General features: G+C 46.9%; 1 protein-coding gene across 2 annotated transcripts in view; it reads left to right on the forward strand.

Moving 5' to 3' along the window:
* The first annotated feature begins 6,014 nt into the window (after nt 1–6,014).
* The window catches only part of COLQ (collagen like tail subunit of asymmetric acetylcholinesterase), a 69,201-nt gene continuing 53,090 nt past the window's right edge, over nt 6,015–22,125 (forward strand). For both annotated transcript variants that reach the window (XM_068545881.1, XM_068545883.1), the window contains exon 1: nt 6,015–6,120. In XM_068545881.1, coding sequence (XP_068401982.1) covers nt 6,015–6,120 — 106 coding nt within the window. The remainder of the gene's footprint in view (nt 6,121–22,125) is intronic.

Raw genomic sequence — 22,125 nt, forward strand, 5'->3', positions numbered from 1 at the left:
GCGAGGCTCCATCAGTTCTGGCTCCGACTTTAGCCTTTGCTGCGGGACAGGGCTGTGAGGAAGGGCTCTCCCGGGCTTCCCAGCTGCCCTGTCTTGTCTGCCTGCTGCTGACGCAGCTGCCGGAGGGGGTGGCCGGGGGCCTTGGTGTGACTGAATCATCCTTCATGCTGGGCCAGAAAGACCAGGCTCACAGCTCTGTTCTCTGCCAGGACCAAACAATAATGGTCTGTCTGCCCCGCTCAGCACGTCGGCAGGGACTTGTTGGACCTCGGACATGCAGGAAAGACACCTTTTCCCTTTCTTCTTTCTTCTGTACTCCTAAGATAGCCAAGAATTTGATTTCGGGAAAAAAATCCTTTTATTTTTAAATTGCAAAGTAAGTAATGCTCACTGTAAAAATTTCCACTAATACAAATATGATTTGTATAAGGTTTAAAAGGTATAGAAGGCTATGAAGGTGTTATTTGTATATGATTGAAAAGGAAAGTTTCCCTCTTTTTCCCCTTAGCCCACATGCTTCCATCCCCAAGTGTGTAGTGTACATTGTTCTAGTCTTTCTCTTTGCCTTTCTCTTTGCACGTATAAGTAATTGATAAATAGATTTGCTTTTTTGGTCAGGTTCACTGCAACTTTCCAGTTTCACTCAACATGGACAAGTTTCCATGTCAGAGCATAAATGGGAACTATCTTTTTCTTATTTTTTAAAGTCACATTTATAGAGGGAAATTTTTTTTTTTGGCTGTGCAATGTGGCTTGTGTGATCTTAGTTCCCCGACCAGGGATCGAACCCATGCCCCCTGCAGTGGAAGTGCGGAGTCTCAACCACTGGACCGCCAGGGAAGTCCCATGTTGAGGGAAAATTTACATAAAGTAAAACTCACTGTTTTTAAGAGTACGATTTGCTGTGTTTTGACATAGGAGACAACCACTCCAATCAAGATAGAGAACACTGCTGTCACCACCAAAAGTTCCCTTTGCAGTCAACTTCCTCCTCACACCCCTAACTCCTGGCAGCCACTGATCTCTTCTCCATCCCTAGAGTTTTCTCTTTCCCAGAAGGCTGTGCACATGGAATTAAGCAGGATTAACGTTTTGTGTTGGCTCCTTCCACTTTGCATGATGCGTCTGAGATTCAGCCATGCCCCTCGTTTCGGCAGTTCATCACATGTTACTGACTACGGTTGCCTTGTACACAGTTTGTTTATCTAGTCACCAGTTAATGGCCACTTGGGTTGTTTCTAGTTTTTGGTTATTACAAATAAAGTGGTTATGAACATGCACATACATACAAGTCTTTGGGTGGAAATATGTTTTATTTCTTTTAAACAAATACCAAAGAGTAGAATTGTTGGGTAGTGTAGTAAGTATATATTTAACTTTATAAGAAACTGCCAAACTGTTTTCCAAAATGGTTTTGCCATTTTGCATTCCCACTAGCAACTAGGAGAGTTCCAGTTGCTCCACATCCTCAGGGACTCTTGGAATTGTCAGTCTTTTTAATTTTAGCCCTTCTAGTGGTATGTAGGGATATTTCACTATGGTTTTCATTTACACTTTCCTAATGGCTAATGATGTTGAGTATATTTTCATGTGCTTGTTTGCCATGCATGTATCTTCTTTGGTAAAGTATCCATTCACACCTTTTGCCCATTTATTTTAATTGGGTCGTTTCATTATTATTGAGTTGTAAAAGTTCTTTATATACTTTGAATACAAGTCAGTCATCATATATGTGTTTTGCAAGTGTTCTCTTCTAGTTTTTGGCTTGTCTTTTCAATTAACATTGTCTTTTGAAGAGCAGAAAAATTTTGATAAGTCCATGAAAAATTTTTTTCTTTTATTGTTTGTGCTTTTTGTGTCCTATTTAAGAAATCTTTTTTCACAGAAGCAGGGATGGTCACTAGGGGTGAGGGAGGGAACGGGAAGATATTGATCAAAGGGAACAAAGTTTTAGTTATGTAGGATGAATAAGTTCTAGAGTTCTAATGCACAGCATGGTGACTATGGTTAATAATACTGTAGTGTATACTTGAAATTTTCTAAGAGAGTACTTCTTAAGTGTTCTCACTAGAAAAAAAATAACCATGTGAGGTAATGAATATGTTAATTAGCTTGACTGTAGTAATCATTTCACAATGTATATGTACATCAAAAAAATCATGTTGTTACACCTTAAATATATAGAATTTTTTTAAAAAGAGAAATATTTGCCTAATCCAAGGCCACTAAGATTTTCTCCTGTTTTCTTCTAAAAGTTTAATGATTTTAGCTTTTACATTTAGGCCTATGATCTACTTTGAGCTAATTTTTATGTAGGGGGCAATGTAAGGGTTATGGTTCATTTTTGTTTGTTTTGCATATGGAAGACCAATTTTCCAGCACCATTTGTTGCAGAGACTACCTTATTCTTTGTAATGACTGTATAACGTTTCACTGAATGGAGTGAAAGCCTGTTTCAAATCTGAGGCTGTGCTGAATATCCTTGCCTCTAAACCACTGGGCAGTTGAATGAGTGTTTCTGTGGAATCTCTGGGTGAAATGGCATGTGCATGTTAAGTGTTAAGTGATGGGGACCCCAGATTGTTTCTTAGTATCCCCCCCACCTACAAGACTTGGGGTGGAAGGCTCTAACTTTGATTGGCTTTACTGGTGTAAGCCTTTCACAAATCTCAGATCATTTCTTTCTGGAAAAATCTAATAGCTTGTGTTATTAGATTCTGAAAGATTCAGATCCCTTCCAGAAGGGTTTGAAGAGAGATAATAATTTCTGCTTCAGTCAGTTAAGGTCACCTGATGTGAAATAGGCTCATAGAACACATGGTCCATGGGACATGGAAATTTACAAAACACGATTTAATAAATATTGGGAGCTTATAAATACCTCTGTGCTGGGGCCTCCCCAGAGGGTAGAGGTTCCTGTCGTAACTTTACATCAGTAGTGACTTCCCCCCGGTGGCCTGAGTGTACATTCAGCCTCCTGTATGCAGGCCACTGTCCACAGTCTCAACGCTCGCCCCAGCCCTCCCTGGACAAGGCCCTGGCCCACAGCTTAGTATGGCTGGAGCATAAGTTTGTGTCACTTTTCCTACTTTCTTTTCATCTTATGATTGGATCACATTAACTGACATTGTTGAGGATCTACTAGGTGACGAGGACTGTCCTGGGGCCTGTAGGGGTGCACAGAGCTCTGGAACAGTCCCCCATATATATATATATATATATTTTTTTTTTTTTAATTTATATATTTATTTATTTATTTTTGGCTGTGTTGGGTCTTCGTTTCTGTGCAAGGGCTTTCTCTAGTTGCGGCAAGCGGGGGCCACTCTTCATCGCGGTGCGCAGGCCTCTCACTATCGCGGCCTCTCTTGCTGCGGAGCACAGGCTCCAGACGCGCAGGCTCAGTAGTTGTGGCTCACGGGCCCAGTTGCTCCGCGGCATGTGGGATCTTCCCAGACCAGGGCTCGAACCCATGTCCCCTGCATTGGCAGGCGGACTCTCAACCACTGCACCACCAGGGAAGCCCCCCCCCCATATATTTTAAAAAAATATTTATTTATGTATTTGGCTGCGCCGGGCCTTAGTTTCAGCATGCAGGATCTTCGTTGCTGCATGCAGGATCTTTAGTTGCGGCATGTGGGATCTAGTTCCCTGACCGGGGATCAAACCCGGGCCCCCTGCATTGGGAGCGTGGAGTCTTAGCCTCTGGACCACCAGGGAAGTCCCAGTCTCTCATCTTTAGAGACGTTAACACAGGTTAAATAGCAACATACGGTGGTTTAGAAGCAGTTCAAAAACAATACCAGCAGGTGTCACGGGCAGGACATAGTGACATAATCTGTGCCAACTGCAAAGTCAGTGGTGAAATCTGTGTGCTGAGAGAAGGAGAAATCCCTTTGCTTCTCACAGGAGGAATCAGAGCTGGACAGTAAAAGTTCAGATTCTGGCACCAAGTTACTCAAAAGTTACCTTCCCCCTATGTAGCCTGCATCTTCTCCAAGCCACCCAAAGCCCGCTGCTGGGGCCAGAGGTTTCCAGAATTAATGAGAACAAGCCTGAGAATTTCCTGGTTGGACTTGGCCAACAATCACGATCCTTCTGTTAAACATTTTGGGAACAGCGACGTGGGGTACCCCCTCTTTAAGCTGCCCTGTTAATTTTGAATGTAACTCAAGTATATTCTTCATGCTTTTCTTATAAATCCTGTATCAGTTAGCTGTTGCTGCATAACAAATCACCTTAAGACCTAGTGGCTTCAGGACACCGAAGGCAAAAACAACAGCCATCTCATTTGCTCATGAATCTGTAATTTGGGCTGCGTTCATCTGTGTAGTTCTTCAGCTAGTCTCCCCTGGTCACTTCTGTGACTGCCATCATCTGGGGACCTGAATGAGACCAGATGATCCAAATTGACCTCACTCTCATGTCTAGTGCCTCTTCTGTGATGGCCAGACAGCCAGGGGCCTGCTGCTTCCCCCTCCCTGTGGCCTATTCAATAGCCCAGACCTTTTAATGTGGCAGCTGGTTTCCAAGAAAAGGCAAAAGCAAAAGCTGCCAGACCTGTTAAGGCCTAGGCCTGGAAATGGCACAGTGTCACTTCAGCCATATTCTGTTGGTCAAAGCTAGTCACAAGGCCAGCCCAGACTGGACGGGAGGGGAAACAGACCCCGCCTCTTGTTGGGAAGAGTGGAGTGTACATACAGGGATGGGAGAGATTGTTGGTGGCCATATCTGCCGCCCATTTACCATGGCTCCGCGGGTTTCATTTTGGCTGTCTCTATACACAATTTTAAATTCATGTGTGAGTCATCCCGCGTTACCTCATTTAACCCTTCCAACAAGGCTTTAAAGGGGAACGCCTCCATTGTATGAGAAAACTTAGAGAGATCAAGCAATTTGTCCACGGTCACAGCAGAGCTGGAATCAAGCCCCTCTGGTGCTGGCGCTGTGGGTATCGCCTCATCCTATGCTTTCACCCAACCCCACCTTCCCTCAGAGTGAGGCTCGGCTACTGGACCCCAGAGTCAGGAGCTACCACACCATTTCTGAATTAGCTCCCGTGAGGCCCTGGGAGTATGTTATGTAGATTAAAGCAAAATGTGGGTTATTATTTTAATTACTTATATATAGAGACCTAAGGATCTCTGTAACAGTCTTTATAAACTCATAAGAGGATTCATCGAAGGATGTGACACTTTTTATTTGAATAATTTTGTCTAGCCAAAGGTCAAGTCAATGATGTTGTTTCCCAAATGCAGTTTGATCAATAACCATTCGCTTTGCAATCCATTGACTCTTTTCACTTTTCATGCACTGCTTTGCATGGGATAAAGGCTGCAAATTCTGGAGAGAGATAAACACTTTTTTATGGAGAAAGCTGTTTTGGAAACTATAAAATCTCCCCACCCACACCTCCGCCTTTTATTGGATGATTAAAGAAAAAAAAATCCAGGGTCAGCTTTACATTTGTCCCCCAGTGGGTAAAAATGTCACAGACTGACAGCAGAAGGATTTGTCTCCACGGAAATTCAGTTTGAATCCAGAGGTTCGAATGGATTCTGTGATGCTGCTGGACACCTCAGCTGCGGGGCGATAGGCACTGGTGGATAATCAATGAGGAAATCTGTCTGCCCTTGAGGACTGCTTCTAGTGGACATTCGAGATCTGGCTGCCTTTTAAATCATGTCTTCAATGGCCTCTTACCTCAGTCACCAAAGAAGAAAATTCAGATATCTTCATTTTAATGAGGGCATTTGATCCAGTGCTCAAGATAAATATAACCCTGTGTAGTACGGAGAAGGTTTAGTGGGAAATGGTTGGCATTCTTTCTTGGTAGAGGCATGGGGAAAGGAGAGAGAGTGAGAGAGAGTGAGGGAGAGAGAGAGACGGAGAGAGAGAGGCAGAGAGAGTGAGGGAGAGAGAGAGAGGCAAACAGCGTGGGGAAGACAAAGCACAGATAAGCGAGGCTCCTTGCAGCCCTTCCTTGAGAACTTGACACTTTCCAGACCGCAGCCAGCATGGTTGTCCTGAATCCAGTGACCCTGGGAATTTATCTTCAGCTTTTCTTCCGCTTCATCGTGTCTCAGCCCACTTTCCTCACCAGCGTGCTTCCAATTTCAGCAGGTAAGGCAGGACCACAACTTCCCTGTCTCCCCTCTGTCGGGCAGGGGAGGGAGGAGGGCTATTCTGCAGCCGTCCTGATATTTCTCCCTTTCCCCTCGGGGTGGAGGGAGGCTGGGAGGGAGCCGGCCCCAGCAGCCTCCGGTCACCCGGCCAGCCCCCGTTGGGACGCCCCTTCTGTCCTTGTCCCCGCCTGGCTGCTCAAAGCCAGAAACCCTTGAACAGACTGTTTCTTCTCCTCACTGGCTGCAGGGTTGCATTTGGGTCGCGAATTGTGGGGGGCTTAACAGAGGCAGAGAGGAAGGCAAGTGAGTCGTCCAGACATCTCTATAAATACACCCCTGAACCCTTCGCGGGGGGCTCGGCCCACAGGGGATCCTGTGCAGCGGGCTGACCGGGAGGGAGTCCCGGTGGTTGTCCCGGGTCTGGGGGCCCCTGCAGCCTCAGGACCAGGTCTCCGTCTCTCCGGCCCCGTGGGCTTTCCTGCTGGGCTTTCTCCCCGAGGTGGGCTTCTCTTCAGCCTCAGCGAAGAAGGGAGGTGGAGGGGCTGCAAGGGGGCAGGCAGGCCCGGAGCTGGGAGCTGGGCTAGCACTGGGGGTGGGGAGAGGGCTCCTTCCGCCCCCGGCCTGGCAACCTCCCCTGAGGGCTCCAGGCTGTTGCCCTTGTCCTGCCCGACCCTGGGCAGGGGAAGTATTGGGTTACCGGCATGGCCTGTTTAAACCTTTCTGACGAAACTCGGATGTTTCCGGAGGGCTTGAGGACCCCAGGCTTGGCAGCCGGTCCCATCACAGCCCCCCTCAGTTCTCCTCGGTCACCCCTGGCTCTCCCCAGAAAAAGCCGCTTCCGTCACACCCTCCAGCACGCACCTCAGAGGTACTTGAGTTGAGGCAGAAGTTTCACTCCCACTGCCTTTGCTGGACACAGGCTCTCCAGGAGGGAGGGCACAGCTCTGGATGCAGTCCCCAGCCCTCTCCATTCATAAGAATGGCTCAGCGACCTGTCCAGCTGCCAGCATCTGTGGGCCCTGAGGGAGGGACGCAGAGGAGGGCGTGGGGCTAATTATAACCGTGTGAGGAGCGGGAGGAATGGAGGGAGTTTGTGGAGAATGTTGGAGGTGGGGGGCAGGAAAGGTGGACGGCTGTGCTGCCACGCGTGTGTCGGCATGTCCCACCCCCAGTTCAGGCTGAGAGCGCCAAGCTTCTGGGAGTGAGTGGGTCATTATTCCCCGATCCAGGCGGGAAGCTTCAGAGTTAATTTGGTCTGCTTGGTGGTTCTTAACCTTGTTTGGGCCATAGCTTCCTTGGAGGATCTGCCAAAGGCTCAGGACTCAAAGAAACTCAGTCTTCTGGTCCCAGCCCTGCCTCTGGCGGGCTCTCTGGCTTCTGGGAGGTGGTTGGTGGTAGACTGTAAGAACCATGATGCGGGCAGGGACTGTGTCTGTCTTGGCCATTATCACTAGTTACGCGGGGAAATATTGGGTAGATGGCCAATAAATAGTTGGTGAGTGGATGAGTGCATGAAAGAATGAAAACTTTTCTCATCTGTAGATTGGAGTCTGCCATCATTTTGTACCACTTAATTTAGATACAGCCAAAATGGCTCATGAGTTCTGAAAGCTGGAGAGAAGAGGACCTCTGATTTTCTTTGAACTCCTTGCCCTCGAGAGAGCCTCGGCATAGCTTAGACATCTCTTAGGCAAGACTTGGTACAGACCGTTCCAGTCAGGGTAACAGTAGGAAGGAGAAGTAACTCAGATGGTTCGAGAAAAGACTGGAATGAGGGGCCCGCTTTCAGGGGTGTGGGTGGGCTTAGGGGAGCCAAGAAGGAAGGTTGAGAAATGAGCAGCCCAGGGAAGCCTTTACCACCCCGGTGCTTGAGGAGGCAAGAGGACAAACTGGATGGGGAGATTTGGGACCAGTGGGGAACTGGATCCCGGGGAGATTTGGGACCTTGGAGGAGGGGCCGCTGAGAGGAGCCTTGGTCACAAAGGGACCCAAAGCAGAGAGCGAGCGCAGAAGAAATACCCCGACTGCTCTCCCCTCCAATCCGACCACCTCTTGGCAGTGCCTCTCATGGCCAAACCCACCCGGAAGCCGGGGCAGGGGAGCCCCTTGATGCAGTCATGGGGGTCAGCCCCTGGCTGAGTGAAGGGAGTGGGCACTGAGAAGAGGTAGCCCACCTGTCCATAGGCACTTCCTCATAAACTGCTAAATCCAGGTCTTCTGGTGGGGGATGTGCTCTTTAAACATTTGGTAAAACAATGGGGTAGCTCTGGGGGGAATCACTAAGGTGTCAGCTCAACAGAGCAAAAGAAGACATCTGCTTCCTCCTGCTTCCTCACTTTGCTTTGTCCCCTTCTTCTTGTCGCCAGGGCTTCCTGATAGCCCAGTTCAGAAATAAACTTATGCCCTGAAACGGGAACTGTCCCTTAACACAGGAGAACTTTAATCCTTTCAAAATAGTTTCCTACAACCTGATGTGAAATAGTCTGTATTCAGAAGCTCATAGATTCTTAACTCTTCTGAAGAAGCCCAGCCCTGTGCACATAGTGAAAAGTGCCACCAGGAAGTCTTTTCATTCCACCCACCATAGCTTAGTGAGCTCCTACTCTGTGCCTGGCACTGTGCAAAATGCCGCAGGGGACACAAGACAAGAAGGACGCGGCTCTGCTCTGGGGGAACCGCAGGCAGCGCAGGCCCCAGAGACGGGCTGGGATGGAGGAAACGCTCGTACAGGCCTGTGGGCTGGTTCTTTCCTTCACTCTCTTCAGAAAAGACTGGATTCCAGCAACACCAGACACAGCACAGCTCTCTGGATCAGATGTTCATTGCCTGGCAGCCTCCGCTATCGGGTCCCCGAGAGGAGCAGGAGGGAGCAAAAAGCATCAAAGAGACCAAAACTGGTGATAGCAATCCCAGCACTAAAGCACCTGCCTTGGGTGCAGAGAAAACTAGCTCAGGCCCTCACTCCAAGCCTGTGAACTCTGACGTGGGACATCATCCTCGCAGGCTGGGTGAGCAGGCTTCTTGAGGGTGGTGACGTAGCCGTAGCACAGTAGATTGGGGAGGGGACTGCTGCTTAAGATAGACACAGTGACAGCAAGAGCAACAAAGACAGCTGATAAACCTGATTACAGGAAAAATGGCAAAGAACCAGGGAATAGTTCTGAGATCAAAAAGGATAGCCGGTCGGAATTATTTCTAGAACCTCCATTCTGTATGTATCCCTTGAAGGCGCCCCTGTCTTACCGCTTGTTGACTGGTTTGCACTGTGATGTGTGAAACACACAAAATGTGTTTCATTTTGCCTAAGAAGGCAGAGACGTGTCAGATATATTAATTTCTATTGAACATGGCCCTAAGATTTAAAGTGTCAGGAACCCTAACTTTGGTGTATTCTTTTAACCCCTGCTGGGCGATAAACCACCCTAACACTCAGTGGCTGAACAGCAGTTGTTTATTGTTGAAGTTCATGTGTCTGTGGATCAGCTAAGGGTCAGCTGATCTGGCCTGGGTTTGGCGGGCCTGGCTGGACTCACTGTGGTCTGTGCACTGACTCAGCCCCAGGGTCCATCCACGGATGCGGCTCTGTTGTTGTACAGTTTCTAGAATGTGGTGGCACAGACCCAAGGACAGTGATATTTATAGAATGAAAGACCTTCTGCACATTTCAGTCTCTCACAGCACCCAGGATGGGTGTGGCCTCACTCCCGATTTTCAGATGGAGAAATGACGGCTCAGAGAGGTTAAGTGACTTGCCCGAAATGGCACAGCTGGTGTGGGGAGAGCTGGAGACTGGAACCCTGCCCACTGACTCTAAGTCCAGGGCTCTTAGCAATGTAGACCAAATCTGCTATGGCCATGGATAAACGGTGATAGTAGCTTTTTTTTCTTTTTTTATGGCTGTGTTGGGTCTTCGTTTCTGTGCGAGGGCTTTCTCTATTTGTGGCAAGCGGGGGCCACTCTTCATTGCGGTGCGCGGGCCTCTCACTATCACGGCCTCTCTTGTTGCGGAGCACAGGCTCCAGACGTGCAGGCTCAGTAATTGTGGCTCACGGGCCCAGCTGCTCCGCGGCATGTGGGATCTTCCCAGACCAGGGCTCGAACCCGTGTCCCCTGCATTGGCAGGCAGATTCTCAACCACTGCGCCACCAGGGAAGCCCAATAGTAGCTTTTAAGGCCCTGTACCCCAGCCTCCAAAAACCCAGCTCCAGGTCTCTATCCTCTGCACTCTGCTGCCTTCTCCTCAGGACATCAGTGCCTGAAGCTCTTAGCAAACGATTGAGACAAGGACTTCATACTAAAGGGTGCATGACTTGCCAGGGTACTGGTTTATCTTTCTTTGGCGGTATTTGTGTTGTAACAGGAGTTAAAGATCTAAGCTAAAGGATGCTCTAGTGAGATGAGCTTCAACCTGCGCATTCTGGGGAATGAGGCTTCCTGGAGCCAGAGGAACCCCATTTCACAGACATTCTCTTCAGGGGTGTGAGCCAAACGACCCTATGCCCACAGACACACGTGGCTTCCCTTCTCCAACATGGGATTTCTCAGGCAGGCAGGAACTCTCCCGATGATGTTTGGGTCCAGGGCTCAGGACAAGATGGAGAGAAGACCCACCTCCAGTCCTGGAGAGTGAGATCTTGTGGAAGCTTGTGAGTTCTGTCTGGGTGCCGCAATCTTCTCCTGTGGGTGCTGGGACGTGACCAGGGCCGGCGTTTTGTGGCCTATAGGACGTGGTGTCCAGCCCTGCACTCCCCTGACTGGAAGCCAGCCAGGCCACTGCTTGGGACCAATCATGTTCTTGGCAGTAGATTATGGGCCATTTATTTGTGTCTGATGCTGGTCGGCTATTGTTTAATGTTCCGTAATGTACTTCCCAGCCATCTCCTCCTATTTAGCTCCCCATATTTCCTCTGGGTAATATAATCAGAGAGGCTCCTTAAATTAAAGGGCCCTCCAGGGGTCCCAGCTTGCCCACTTCACCCCACCCCAAGCCTCTGAATGAAGCAGTGGACCCCTCTCCAGCTCACAGAGGGGTGGGTGTGAGAGACAAGGACTTTCTCTCCAGAGATCCAGGCCAAGCACTGACATTGTCACTCACCACACCCAAGCCTTCCTTCCTCAGACCCACGACCATACAAAAACAACGCAGCTCCAGAAGGAACAGAAACCCCTCTGACTTCTATGAGTCACCAAGTAGGCTGGGGACCCGTCTTCTTGAAACGCAGTTCACGTCGTAACTACTGCTCGCATTGCTCTTATGATTGGTACCAAGTGCCCCCAAACCCCTTATCGTGCCAAGCTTTTCCACAGCTGCAGTGTATTTGCTCTTCACAGTTGTCCCTGCTGTGGGAGCCTTGGGTCTGAATCCTGCCTCTGGGTGATTGTGGGACGCTCACACCGTTAACTGTGGTGTGAGCCCCGACTCCCTCAGCTGTAAAATGGGTATAGTAGTCTCACAGGATTGCTATGAGAACTTATTCATTCAACAAACACTTAGTTAAGTCCCAACTCTGGTACCTGGAACTGGGATGCAGCAGTGAGCAGACAAAAACATCCTGCCCACATGGAGTTCCTGTCATCACCCTGAGAAGACTAGTCTCCTGGGCCCAAGGGGTGAATGAAAGACCCTTACAGTAGAGCTGGAGCTCGCAAACCAGCTGCCCAAGGACCGAGTCCAGTCTTCATGTGGAGCTGTACTCAGCCATCACGGTGCAGTACTTAAAAAAAAAAAAGAGAGAGACAGGGAAAACTTTTTAAAATTGTCTTAGTTGCTAACATTTAAAACTCAAGTGATTTAACAAATTTTTAAAATTTATTTCTGATGTCTCTTAAAAACCAAAAAACCTCTTGGAAACCAGGGCAACCTGGCAGTCCTGACCCACACCACAGTGACCGTTTGGCGTGGAGCAGCTCCCGAGTCCCCACTGCACGCTCCCGTCTGGGCACCTGGGCTGCCTTCCTCCTTACCTCTGCCTATCTGGACCATCTGGGTCAGAAGCCCTGCTGGTTTGGACCCTGCCTCATCCTTCTTTAGCAGTCTATGCATTTTTCCAGACTTCCCAAGCTCTGCAAAGCTCAGTTTGAAAGTTAATGTTCTGGATCGGTGGTTCTCAAACTACAGCACTGGTTCTCAGCTCTGGAGAGACGAGAATCACCTGGGATGCTTTACAGGCGCCCAGCGTGCAGGCTGAACAGACAAATTGCATCAGACTCTCCGGGGCATGGGATCGGGCACTGAGAGTGTGGAGAGCTCCCCAGGTGATTCTAACGCCCAGCCATGGCTAACCATTATAGCCAGCATCAGCGTCACCTGGGAGGTTTGTTAAGACAGACTGCTGGGCCCACCCCCGGAATTTCTGATGCAGTGGGTCTGGAGTGGCGCCCATGACTTTGCACTTCTAATAAGATCTCAGGCACTGCTGACGCTGCAGGTCTACGGGCCACGCTTTGAGGACCACTGCTCAAGGTTGCCCCTGAGTTCCTGTATTAGTCTCCTATGGCCACTCAGTGGTCACATGGCCTTCTTCTTCCGTGTCAGTCTTCCTCTGCCTCTCTCTTATAAGGACACTTGTGACTACATTTAGGGCCCACCCAGATAATCTCCCCCTCCTAAATTTCTTAATTTAATCCCACCTGCAAAGTTCCTTTTGTCGTATACGGTAACCTTTACAGGTTCCAGGAATTAGGGTCTGGACCTCTTTGGGGGCCTTTAATCAGTTATTCTCCTACAGTTGCCTTTTCCACTGGGTCAAGTGTCCCCCGAGTGCTTTCTTTAAGGACATCAGGATCAGAGGCACAGGCACGAATGCTGTCGTCATTTGGATTCCTTTCCAGAGCAGACCCTGAGACAAGGATTTGGGTGCAAGTGGTGTGTTTGGGAGGTGATCCCAGTAGGGCGTTGGGAAACCGAGACAGGGAAGGGAAGTCCGTCAGTCCTGGGGGAGTTCACGAGCCGATTCCTGCTGTGGGCAGCTGGGGCTCAGATCTCCTGGGACCTCAGGGAGACAGGGAACTGGAATATTGATCCACCAGCTCCTGGGGACACGCTTCCCCAGGCAACTTCCACGACTGGGGAAGCCTTCTGGCATAGTTACAGGTGCTTGTGACAGGAGCTGGCAGCCCACGGGGCCTGGCGAGTGTGGAGGCCTATGGCAGGGAAGCGGCAGCATCTGCCAGCAGCTGTGGTCCTGCTGGCCCTTTTGCAGTTGCTTGCCCACCCGCCCCTTCTGGGCAGTGGTGGTTACAGCTCAGCACCCCCCTGCTGTGATACCAGAGCTGAGGTCCAGTAGCTAAGGGAGCCCCCACTAACACTAATAAAGTTACCTTGCATTGAGCACTGCTTATTTGCTAGACTCTTTACGTACCTGACTTCTAATCTTCACAACAATTTTACAAGACGTTAGTACCCCAGTTCTACCAAAGAGGGAACTACCATTCAGAGAGATGCAGTCACTTGCCTGAGGTCACAGAGTGCCAGGGCCAAATTTCCAAATCAGGACTTTCTGGGTCCCAAATTATTGCAGAGGCACAACAGCCTATTGATTAGGAGTAGGACCTCTGGTGCCATGCTGCCTGGGTTCAAATCTTGTGTCTCCCTTAGCTTTGTGATGTTGGGCAGGCAAATTGCCTTCTATGTGCCTCAGTTTCCCTGCCTGTAAAACGGGGCTCAGAGTAGGGTTTCACTCACAAAGCAGTTGTGAAGATTAAGTGGGCTAATTAGGAACGCAAAGAACTGTAAAAAGTGCCTGGTGTGTGACGTATAAACCTTTTCTCTCATTATGTCCAGAACCTCACGCTGTCTCTACACATGCCGGGAGGTCATGATTTCCCCTAAGGTGCATTTGTGTCAAGAGGCAAAAGTCCCAAATACAGTACAGACAGTAACTTTTTGCTTAAAATATCCAGTGGGTTAAGGCCAAAAGAGGGGCTCAGCTTTTATCCGTTTTGCATTTGTGAACCAGTCCCTAAAGCAGGGACCCATTGACCAGGGAAGGAGGCTCTTCTTGTGATGACCAGCTTTCCCAGATGGCTTTAAAAATACACCCGGCCCTATTCCATCGCCCAGCCTGGAGGATTCGACTCCATTCAAGCCCGCCCTTGTGTCTCCACGGCAACCAACATAAGCACAAGCGGGAGGCAGGTGCTGGGAGCTGCGACAGCTGCAGAGGAGGCCCGGTGGCTGCTGAGGGCTTGCACCATGAACCAGCTGAGGTCTGGGAAAAGCGAGGAAAGAAAAGAAGGAACTGTGAATGGGAACTGGACAGGCTCCCCTCCTGGGCCTCCCTGCTCCTTTGCTCACGCATCCCGCCACCGCTCACCTGGTCTTCTTGGTGTCTTTCCGAGAAGCCTGGAGAGAGCACTGGAGCTTTCCTGCTGCAGCTGGTAGATTTCTCTTGGGACACCTGCTCCAGGAAGGACCTTCTGAGACCTGGCATGGGGGTCTTGGGGACCCAGGCGGATGGGGGATGGGGTGATGATGGCCATCCTACCTGTGGAGGCCTACCTGCCGGACTGGGGCTTTCTTACTTTGCTGTGACTCGGGGTTTCTTCAAGTGTTTGAGGAGGTACGAGGGGCCTCTATGAGGGGCCTGCCAGGTGCGTCATTATTGTTGAGGGTTGAAACCAGACTGCTCTTTTTGCCCAAACTGAACTGGCTCGGTTTCTGAGATCATCCGCATTGGGGTGGACCTCACAGGGTGGCCCCCAAAAGGCCTCCAGGTCCTCTGTGGTCATCCAGAAACCAGATTCTCCGCTGCTGAGATTAGTGTTCAGGATTTAGGGGGGTTCCAAACGAGGACAACCCTTTCCCTCCTGTCCGCCTTCCTGAGAGCGGTGTCGGGCAGGTCATGGCGGGGAAAGTCAACGGTGGGCACGAGTGTCCTGAGGGGAGGCCTTGGGGCTGGGTGGCGCTCCTCCACGCTCCGTGGCTGCCCACGAAGTGAGCACCGGGAGGCCGAAAGGCTGTCTGGACGATTCAGGCCCTGGCAGCGCTTTCCCCAAAGTGTCTGAGTAAATGATTTCTTTTCTTTTTTTTGCCTTCCATATCCGAGTTGACCGTCCAGCCCGCACTTCCTCTGCTGCGCAGTCAGGAAAGCGAGAGGGCACCCGCCTGACCGGCATGGGGCCTGCTGCTCAGCTGCTCTTGTCCAGGTCCGACTAGAAGGCGGCGGCGTGGGGACGGTTAGCCAGCGGGCTTGGCCACCTGCCTGCTTACTAATGTTCCCTGAGAGGGGACAGTGGCGGTGCTAAGGCACTGAGGTGGAACTCGGGAAACCTGGGTTCTCTCTCTGACCTGCCACTGACTCTGGGACCCGTGTACTGTTGGACCAGCCATTTGCTGTCTGTGAGACAGTTTTCTCGTCTGTAAAATGAAGCCTTTTAGCCGTAGACTTTCTTCGACTTTGTGGCTCGCAAGTCACTTGCTAATTTACAGAATTAGCTCCTCCACAAAGAAGGGGTCTCGGCACATGTTTCTCTTTTGAGCATTGGCACCTGAGAACTCACGACGGTGGCAGGAAAAGGCATGGGGTTCACGTTCAGACAGCTGTGGACTTGAGTGACATCTTTGTGACCCACTAGCTGAGTGATCTTGGCCAAGTGGTCTTGGTTTGATTTCTTAACATTTCAGTTTCCACCTCTGTAGAATGGGGTTAGTAAGAGTACCTGCCTCATCAGATGGCAGTGTAGTAGGTACAGAGCTTTGCACTGTGCCTGGAACATAGTTAAGCTCTTGGTCACTAGTTGCAACCATTATGCCAAATGGCAGTAAGAGTGTTGGAATCCAGGCTGCTTGCCTTCTCCCGGGATGATTCGTTTTTACTATAATCCCACCTGCTCTTATTCAGTGGCTGGACAGGTTTGCTCCTGGTGCTGAAGAGTTTCAGAATTCAGAGTCTCCATCGAAAGCCTGCACTGAGCGGGAACCATCACAGTGCGTGGGCTTTGGAACCGGAGGTCTGGGCTCAGAAGCCCAGCTCCATAGGACCTTAAATGTCAGAGCCTCAGTTTTCCTCACCTGGAAAAGGGGGGCATAATAGAGGGTAGTTCGAGGGGTTGTGGTGAGAATCAAAGGAGGAAGCTTGGGAGGGCACGATCTGGAAAGCATGGGCTCACACCTGGGCATGATGCCTTAGCTACCGAGTCCTGAGCTGATGGGCAAAGTCCACCCACAGCGCCTCCCCGAGCTGTGAGGGAGAAAGCTGTCACCTCCCCAGACAGGGTGAGCACGCTCGGAGCCCCCAGAGCGCTGCAGCCTGAGGGCATTCCCCCCGTTGGAAGTTGTGCAACCCTGTGTGGATCCAGCTGGCAGACAAGTCACTTCCCATATCCAGTTCATCCGAGTCAGGAGAACGGGACCCTCTGTCCACACGGCACCTGCCTTGTATGGAATAACAGTCTTGCGCCCTTCAAAATGGACAGCAGTGTCAAATCACCAGGCCTGCCAGTGTGGGTCCTCCTGGGAAATCAGAGGCAGATTATTAAACATGAAAATTTCAAACGGAATGCCAGCAAATGGTGGCTGACTTGACAAAGATGCTCAGTTTTCTGGCCGCATAACCATCTGCTGCCACTTTGCATTTTGTTTGATTTTTTTTTCCTACATGAGGCAATAAAATCCATTTGAATGGATTCAGACCATCATCATCCTCATCATCATCATTAGCATGTTTAAATCTGTCTCTGTCTCTAAATTAATTATGACTATTACTTGATAAATGTAGCTTTTGATACACATCCCATCAATCAAATGACCAATTTTTATTGCACCTCCTACTATATACTTAACTATTATACTGAACAAGAAGATTCACAAGACAAACTAACACAAGGAGCCCACAGTCTGTTTGTGACATTAAAATAACACAAATGGATGGGACCTCCCTGGCGGTCCAGTGGTTAAGACTCTGGCGCTCTCAATGCAGGGGGCACAGTTTCGATCCCTGGTCTGGGAACTAAGATCCCACATGCCTCATGGTGTAGCCAAAAAAAAAAAAAAAAAAAAACACCACAGATGAAATAATAAATGAGAAGTGAAGTGGGTCACGGTAGCAGTATCTGGGGTGCACAGGTGGTTGGCATTTGAATGAACAGAGCAGTGAGGATAAGGACACAGTTGATCTGGGCTCAAGTCCCACTCCTACCGTGCATGTTACTCATGTCACCGAGTGTTGTGATAGTTGATGTTTGCAGGCTTCATAGTTTAGAGAATGTTTTTGTTTCCTGCTTTAGGTCACAGATAAAACGTCTCCTGGAAAAAAAGCAAACAAACACACTTACATCTTATACCAGAATAAATCACAAATGAATTAAGATTTAAACATAAGATATGAAAGCATAAAATTATTAGAAGAAATCTTGGGGGATTTGGGGGGTAATTTTAGTGGGGGGGGGAACCCAGAAGCCATAAAAAAAGGCTTCTACAATCGATTCTACCAGATAAAAAGAAAAAATTTGTGTATGGGAAAAACAATTAAAAAAACAATGTCAAAAGGCCAAAACAAACCGGGGGAAATATCTGCAAGTCATATAATAAAATGATGCTTTTTAAAAAAATTTATAATGGAACACCAACAACCTAATGGAAAAATGGAATAAATACATATGGCTCTAAAACGTGTGAAAATATCCCAGCCTCATTCACCGTAAGAGAAATGCACATTAAAACCACACTGAAGTGCCATTTTTCATCCATCAGGTGGGTGAAATTCAAAAGGTCTGACATCACATGTGCTGGTGAGGGTATGTGGAAATAGATACCCTCATCCTTTGCTTGTGGGACGGAATGTGAATTGATGGAGACTTTGTGGAGATGAATTAGTCATAATGTGTAAAAACTACAAATGCACACACTGTTTGATCTAGCAATTCTATTCTAGAAATTCCTCCAATGGACATGCTTAACAACATATACAAAGATGCATGCAAAAGGTTATTTTACTGTATCATTGTTTTGTGTGTTTTTTTTTTTGAAGTGCAGTTGATTTACAATGTTGTGCCAGTCTCTGCTGTACAGCAAAGTGACTCAGTTATACACATTCAGACATTCTTTTTTCATATTATTTTCATTATGGCTTATCCCAGGATATTGAATATAGTTCCCTGTGCTATACAGTAGGACCTTGTTGTCTATCCATTCTGTATATAATAGTTTGCACCTGCTAATCCCAAACTCCCACTCCATCCCTTCCCCTCCCCCCACCCCTGGCAACCACAAGTTTGTTCTCTATGTGAGTCTGTTTCTGTTTCATAGATAAGTTCATTTGTGTTATATTTTATTTATTTATTTATTTAAAATAAATATATGTATTTATTTATTTATTTATGTCTGCATTGGGTCTTCGTTGCTGCACATGGGCTTTCTCTAGTTGCGGCAAGTGGGGACTACTCTTTGTTGCGGTGTGCAGGCTTCTCATTGCGGTGGCTTCTCTTGTTGCAGAGCAACGGCTCTAGGTGCGTGGGCTTCAGTAGTTGTGGCTCGCAGGCTCAGTAGTTGTGGCACAAAGGCTTAGTTGCTCCGTGGCATGTGGGATCTTCCCAGACCAGGGCTCGAACCCGTGTCCCCTGCACTGGCAGGCGGATTCTTAACTACTGCACCACCAGGGAAGTCCCCATTTGTGTTATATTTTAGATTCCATATGTAAGTGATATCATATGGTATTTGTCCTTCTCTTTCTGACTTACTTCACTGAGTATGATAATCTCTAGTTGCATCCATGTTGCTGCAGATGGCATTATTTCATTCTTTTTTATGGCTGAGTAGTATCCCATTGTATATATGTACGTCTTCTTTATCCATTCATCTGTTGATGGACGTTTAGGTTGTTTCCATGTCTTGGCTATTGTGAATAGTGCTGCTATGAACATAGGGGTGCATGTATCTTTTTGAATTATAGTTTTGTCTCGGTATATTCCCAGGAGTGGGATTGCTGGATCATATGGTAATTCTATTTTTAGTTTTCTGAGGAACCTCCATACTGTTCTCCATAGTGGCTGTACCAACTTACATTCCCACCAACAGTGTAGTAGGGTTCCCTTTTCTCCACACCCTCTCCAGCATTTGTTATTTGTAGACTTTTTTTTTTGGTTTTATTTTGTTTACTTTTGTTTGTTTGTTTTTTTTCACACACACACACTGTATTTTATTTTTACAAGAGATAAAGAGACTGACACCAAGCATTGTACATGGATGACCACAACAAAAGCAACAATGATTGCAATTACCAAACATGAAACACACTCATACTATGTCATAATATTGACATTCAGTCCAGTAATCCTCCACTGTAACAGCTCCTTTACTTTGCAGTGAAAATTGATTTGTATATTCTTTGCCTCTGAGTCCTTGTGAGATTTTTTCTTTTTTTAAATTCAAACAGAAAGTCACAAAAATTATACTCATCCTCATCAGTTCACTCAGTCCCATGTAATTAATTTTTTTTTATCTTGATCTTTTGTTAGCACTTTTATGAGTTCATCAGTTTTTCATTAGAGTTCTGAAAATGCTTATTCATTCAGTTCAGCAGTACAGTCAGTTACCAGAAACCTGTACTTGTCAGAGTCTTTTCCATGAATTTCCTGAAGATGAAACCCTTTTATAGGAACATATTTACAAAAGCATCAGAGTACACCCAGAACTGTCTGTAAATGACAAAAGACTTAAAAATGACCACGGTTAAAGATTTGATGAAACTTCATAATAATGCAGTTGACAAGAAAATTAGTTATTTCTGAGATATACATTTTAAAGTAATAACTAGGATTATGACTTATTATACCAGAACATATAAGATTTTTAGAAATTTCATGTAATGTCTGAAACATTTATATTAACATATTTCCATACAAATAACCCAATGATAGTTTAGTATTAGTTGTTTTGTTTGTTTGTTTGTTTATACTGCAGGTTCTTATTAGTCATCAATTTTATACACATCAGTGCATACATGTCAATCCCAATCGCCCAATTCAGCACACCACCATCCCCACCCCACCGCAGTTTGCCCCCCTTGGTGTCCATATGTCTGTTCTCTACATCTGTGTCTCAACTTCTGCCCTGCAAACCGGCTCATCTGTACCATTTTTCTAGGTCCCACATACATGCGTTAATATACGATATTTGTTTTTTTTTTCTGACTTACTTCACTCTGTATGACAGTCTCTAGATCCATCCACGTCTCAGCAAATGACTGAATTTCGTTCCTTTTTATGGCTGAGTAATATTCCATTGTATATATGTACCACTTCTTCTTTATCCATTCGTCTGTTGATGGGCATTTAGGTTGCTTCCATGACCTGGCTATTGTAAATAGTGCTGCAATGAACATTCGGGTGCATGTGTCTTTTTGAATTACGGTTTTCTCAGGGTATATGCCCAGTAGTGGGATTGCTGGGTCGTATGGTAGTTCTATTTTTAGTTTTTTAAGGAACCTCCATACTGTTCTCCATAGTGGCTGTATCAATTTACATTCCCACCAACAGTGCAAGAGGGTTCCCTTTTCTCCACACCCTCTCCAGCATTTGTTGTTTGTAGATTTTCTGATGATGCCCATTCTAACTGGTATGAGGTGATACCTCATTGTAGTTTTGATTTGCATTTCTCTAATAATTAGTGATGGTGAGCATCTTTTCATGTGCTTCGTAGCCGTCTGTATGTCTTCTTTGGAGAAATGTCTATTTAGGTCTTCTGCCCATTTTTGGATTGGGGTGTTTGTTTCTTTAATATTGAGCTGAATGAGCTGTTTATATATTCTGGAGATTAATCCTTTGTCCGTTGATTCATTTGCAAATATTTTCTCCCATTCTGAGGGTTGTCTTTTCGTCTTGTTTATGGTTTCCTTTGCTGTGCAAAAGCTTTGAAGTTTCATTAGGTCCCACTTGTTTATTTTTGTTTTTATTTCCATTACTCTAGGAGGTGGATCAAAAAAGATCTTGCTGTGATTTATGTCAAAGAGTGTCCTTCCTATGTTTTCCTCTAAGAGTTTTATAGTGTCCGGTCTTACATTTAGGTCTCGAATCCATTTTGAGTTTATTTTTGTGTATGGTGTTAGGGAGTATTCTAATTTCATTCTTTTACATGTAGCTGTCCAGTTTTCCCAGCACCACTTATTGAAGAGACTGTCTTTTCTCCATTGTATATTTTTGCCTCCTTTGTCATAGATTAGTTGACCATAGGTGCGTGGGTTTATCTCTGGGCTTTCTATCTTGTTCCATTGATCTATGTTTCTGTTTTTGTGCCAGTACCATATTGTCTTGATTACTGTAGCTTTGTAGTATAGTCTGAAGTCAGGGAGTCTGATTCCTCCAGCTCCGTTTTTTTGCCTCAAGACTACTTTGGCTATTCGGGGTCTTTTGTGTCTCCATACAAATTTTAAGATGATTTGTTCTAGCTCCGTAAAAAATGCCATTGGTAATTGGATAGGGATTGCATTGAACCTGTAGATTGCTTTGGGTAGTACAGTCATTTTCACAATGTTGATTCTTCCAATCCAAGAACATGGTATATCTCTCCATCTGTTGGTAGCATCTTTAGTTTCTTTCATCAGTGTCTTATAGTTTTCTGCATACAGGTCTTTTGTCTCCCTAGGTAGGTTTATTCCTAGGTATTTGATTCTTTTTGTTGCAATGGTAAATGGGAGTGTTTCCATAATTTCTCTTTCAGGTTTTTCATCATTAGTGTATAGGAATGCAAGAGATTTCTGTGCATTAATTTTGTATCCTGCAACTTTACCAAATTCATTGATTAGCTCTAGCAGTTTTCTGGTGGCAGTTTTAGGATTCTCTATGTATAGTATCATGTCATCTGCAAACAGTGACAGTTTTACTTCTTCTCTTCCAATCTGTATTCCTTTTATTTCTTTTTCTTCTCTGATTGCTGTGGCTAGGACTTCCAAAACTATGTTGAATAATAGTGGTGAGAGTGGACATCCTTGTCTCGTTCCTGATCTTAGAGGAAATGCTTTCAGTTTTTCACCATTGAGAATGATGTTGGCTGTGGGTGTGTCATATA

The sequence above is a fragment of the Eschrichtius robustus genome, chromosome 6 (assembly GCF_028021215.1).
Source record: "Eschrichtius robustus isolate mEscRob2 chromosome 6, mEscRob2.pri, whole genome shotgun sequence".
Taxonomy (NCBI): Eukaryota; Metazoa; Chordata; class Mammalia; order Artiodactyla; family Eschrichtiidae; genus Eschrichtius; species Eschrichtius robustus.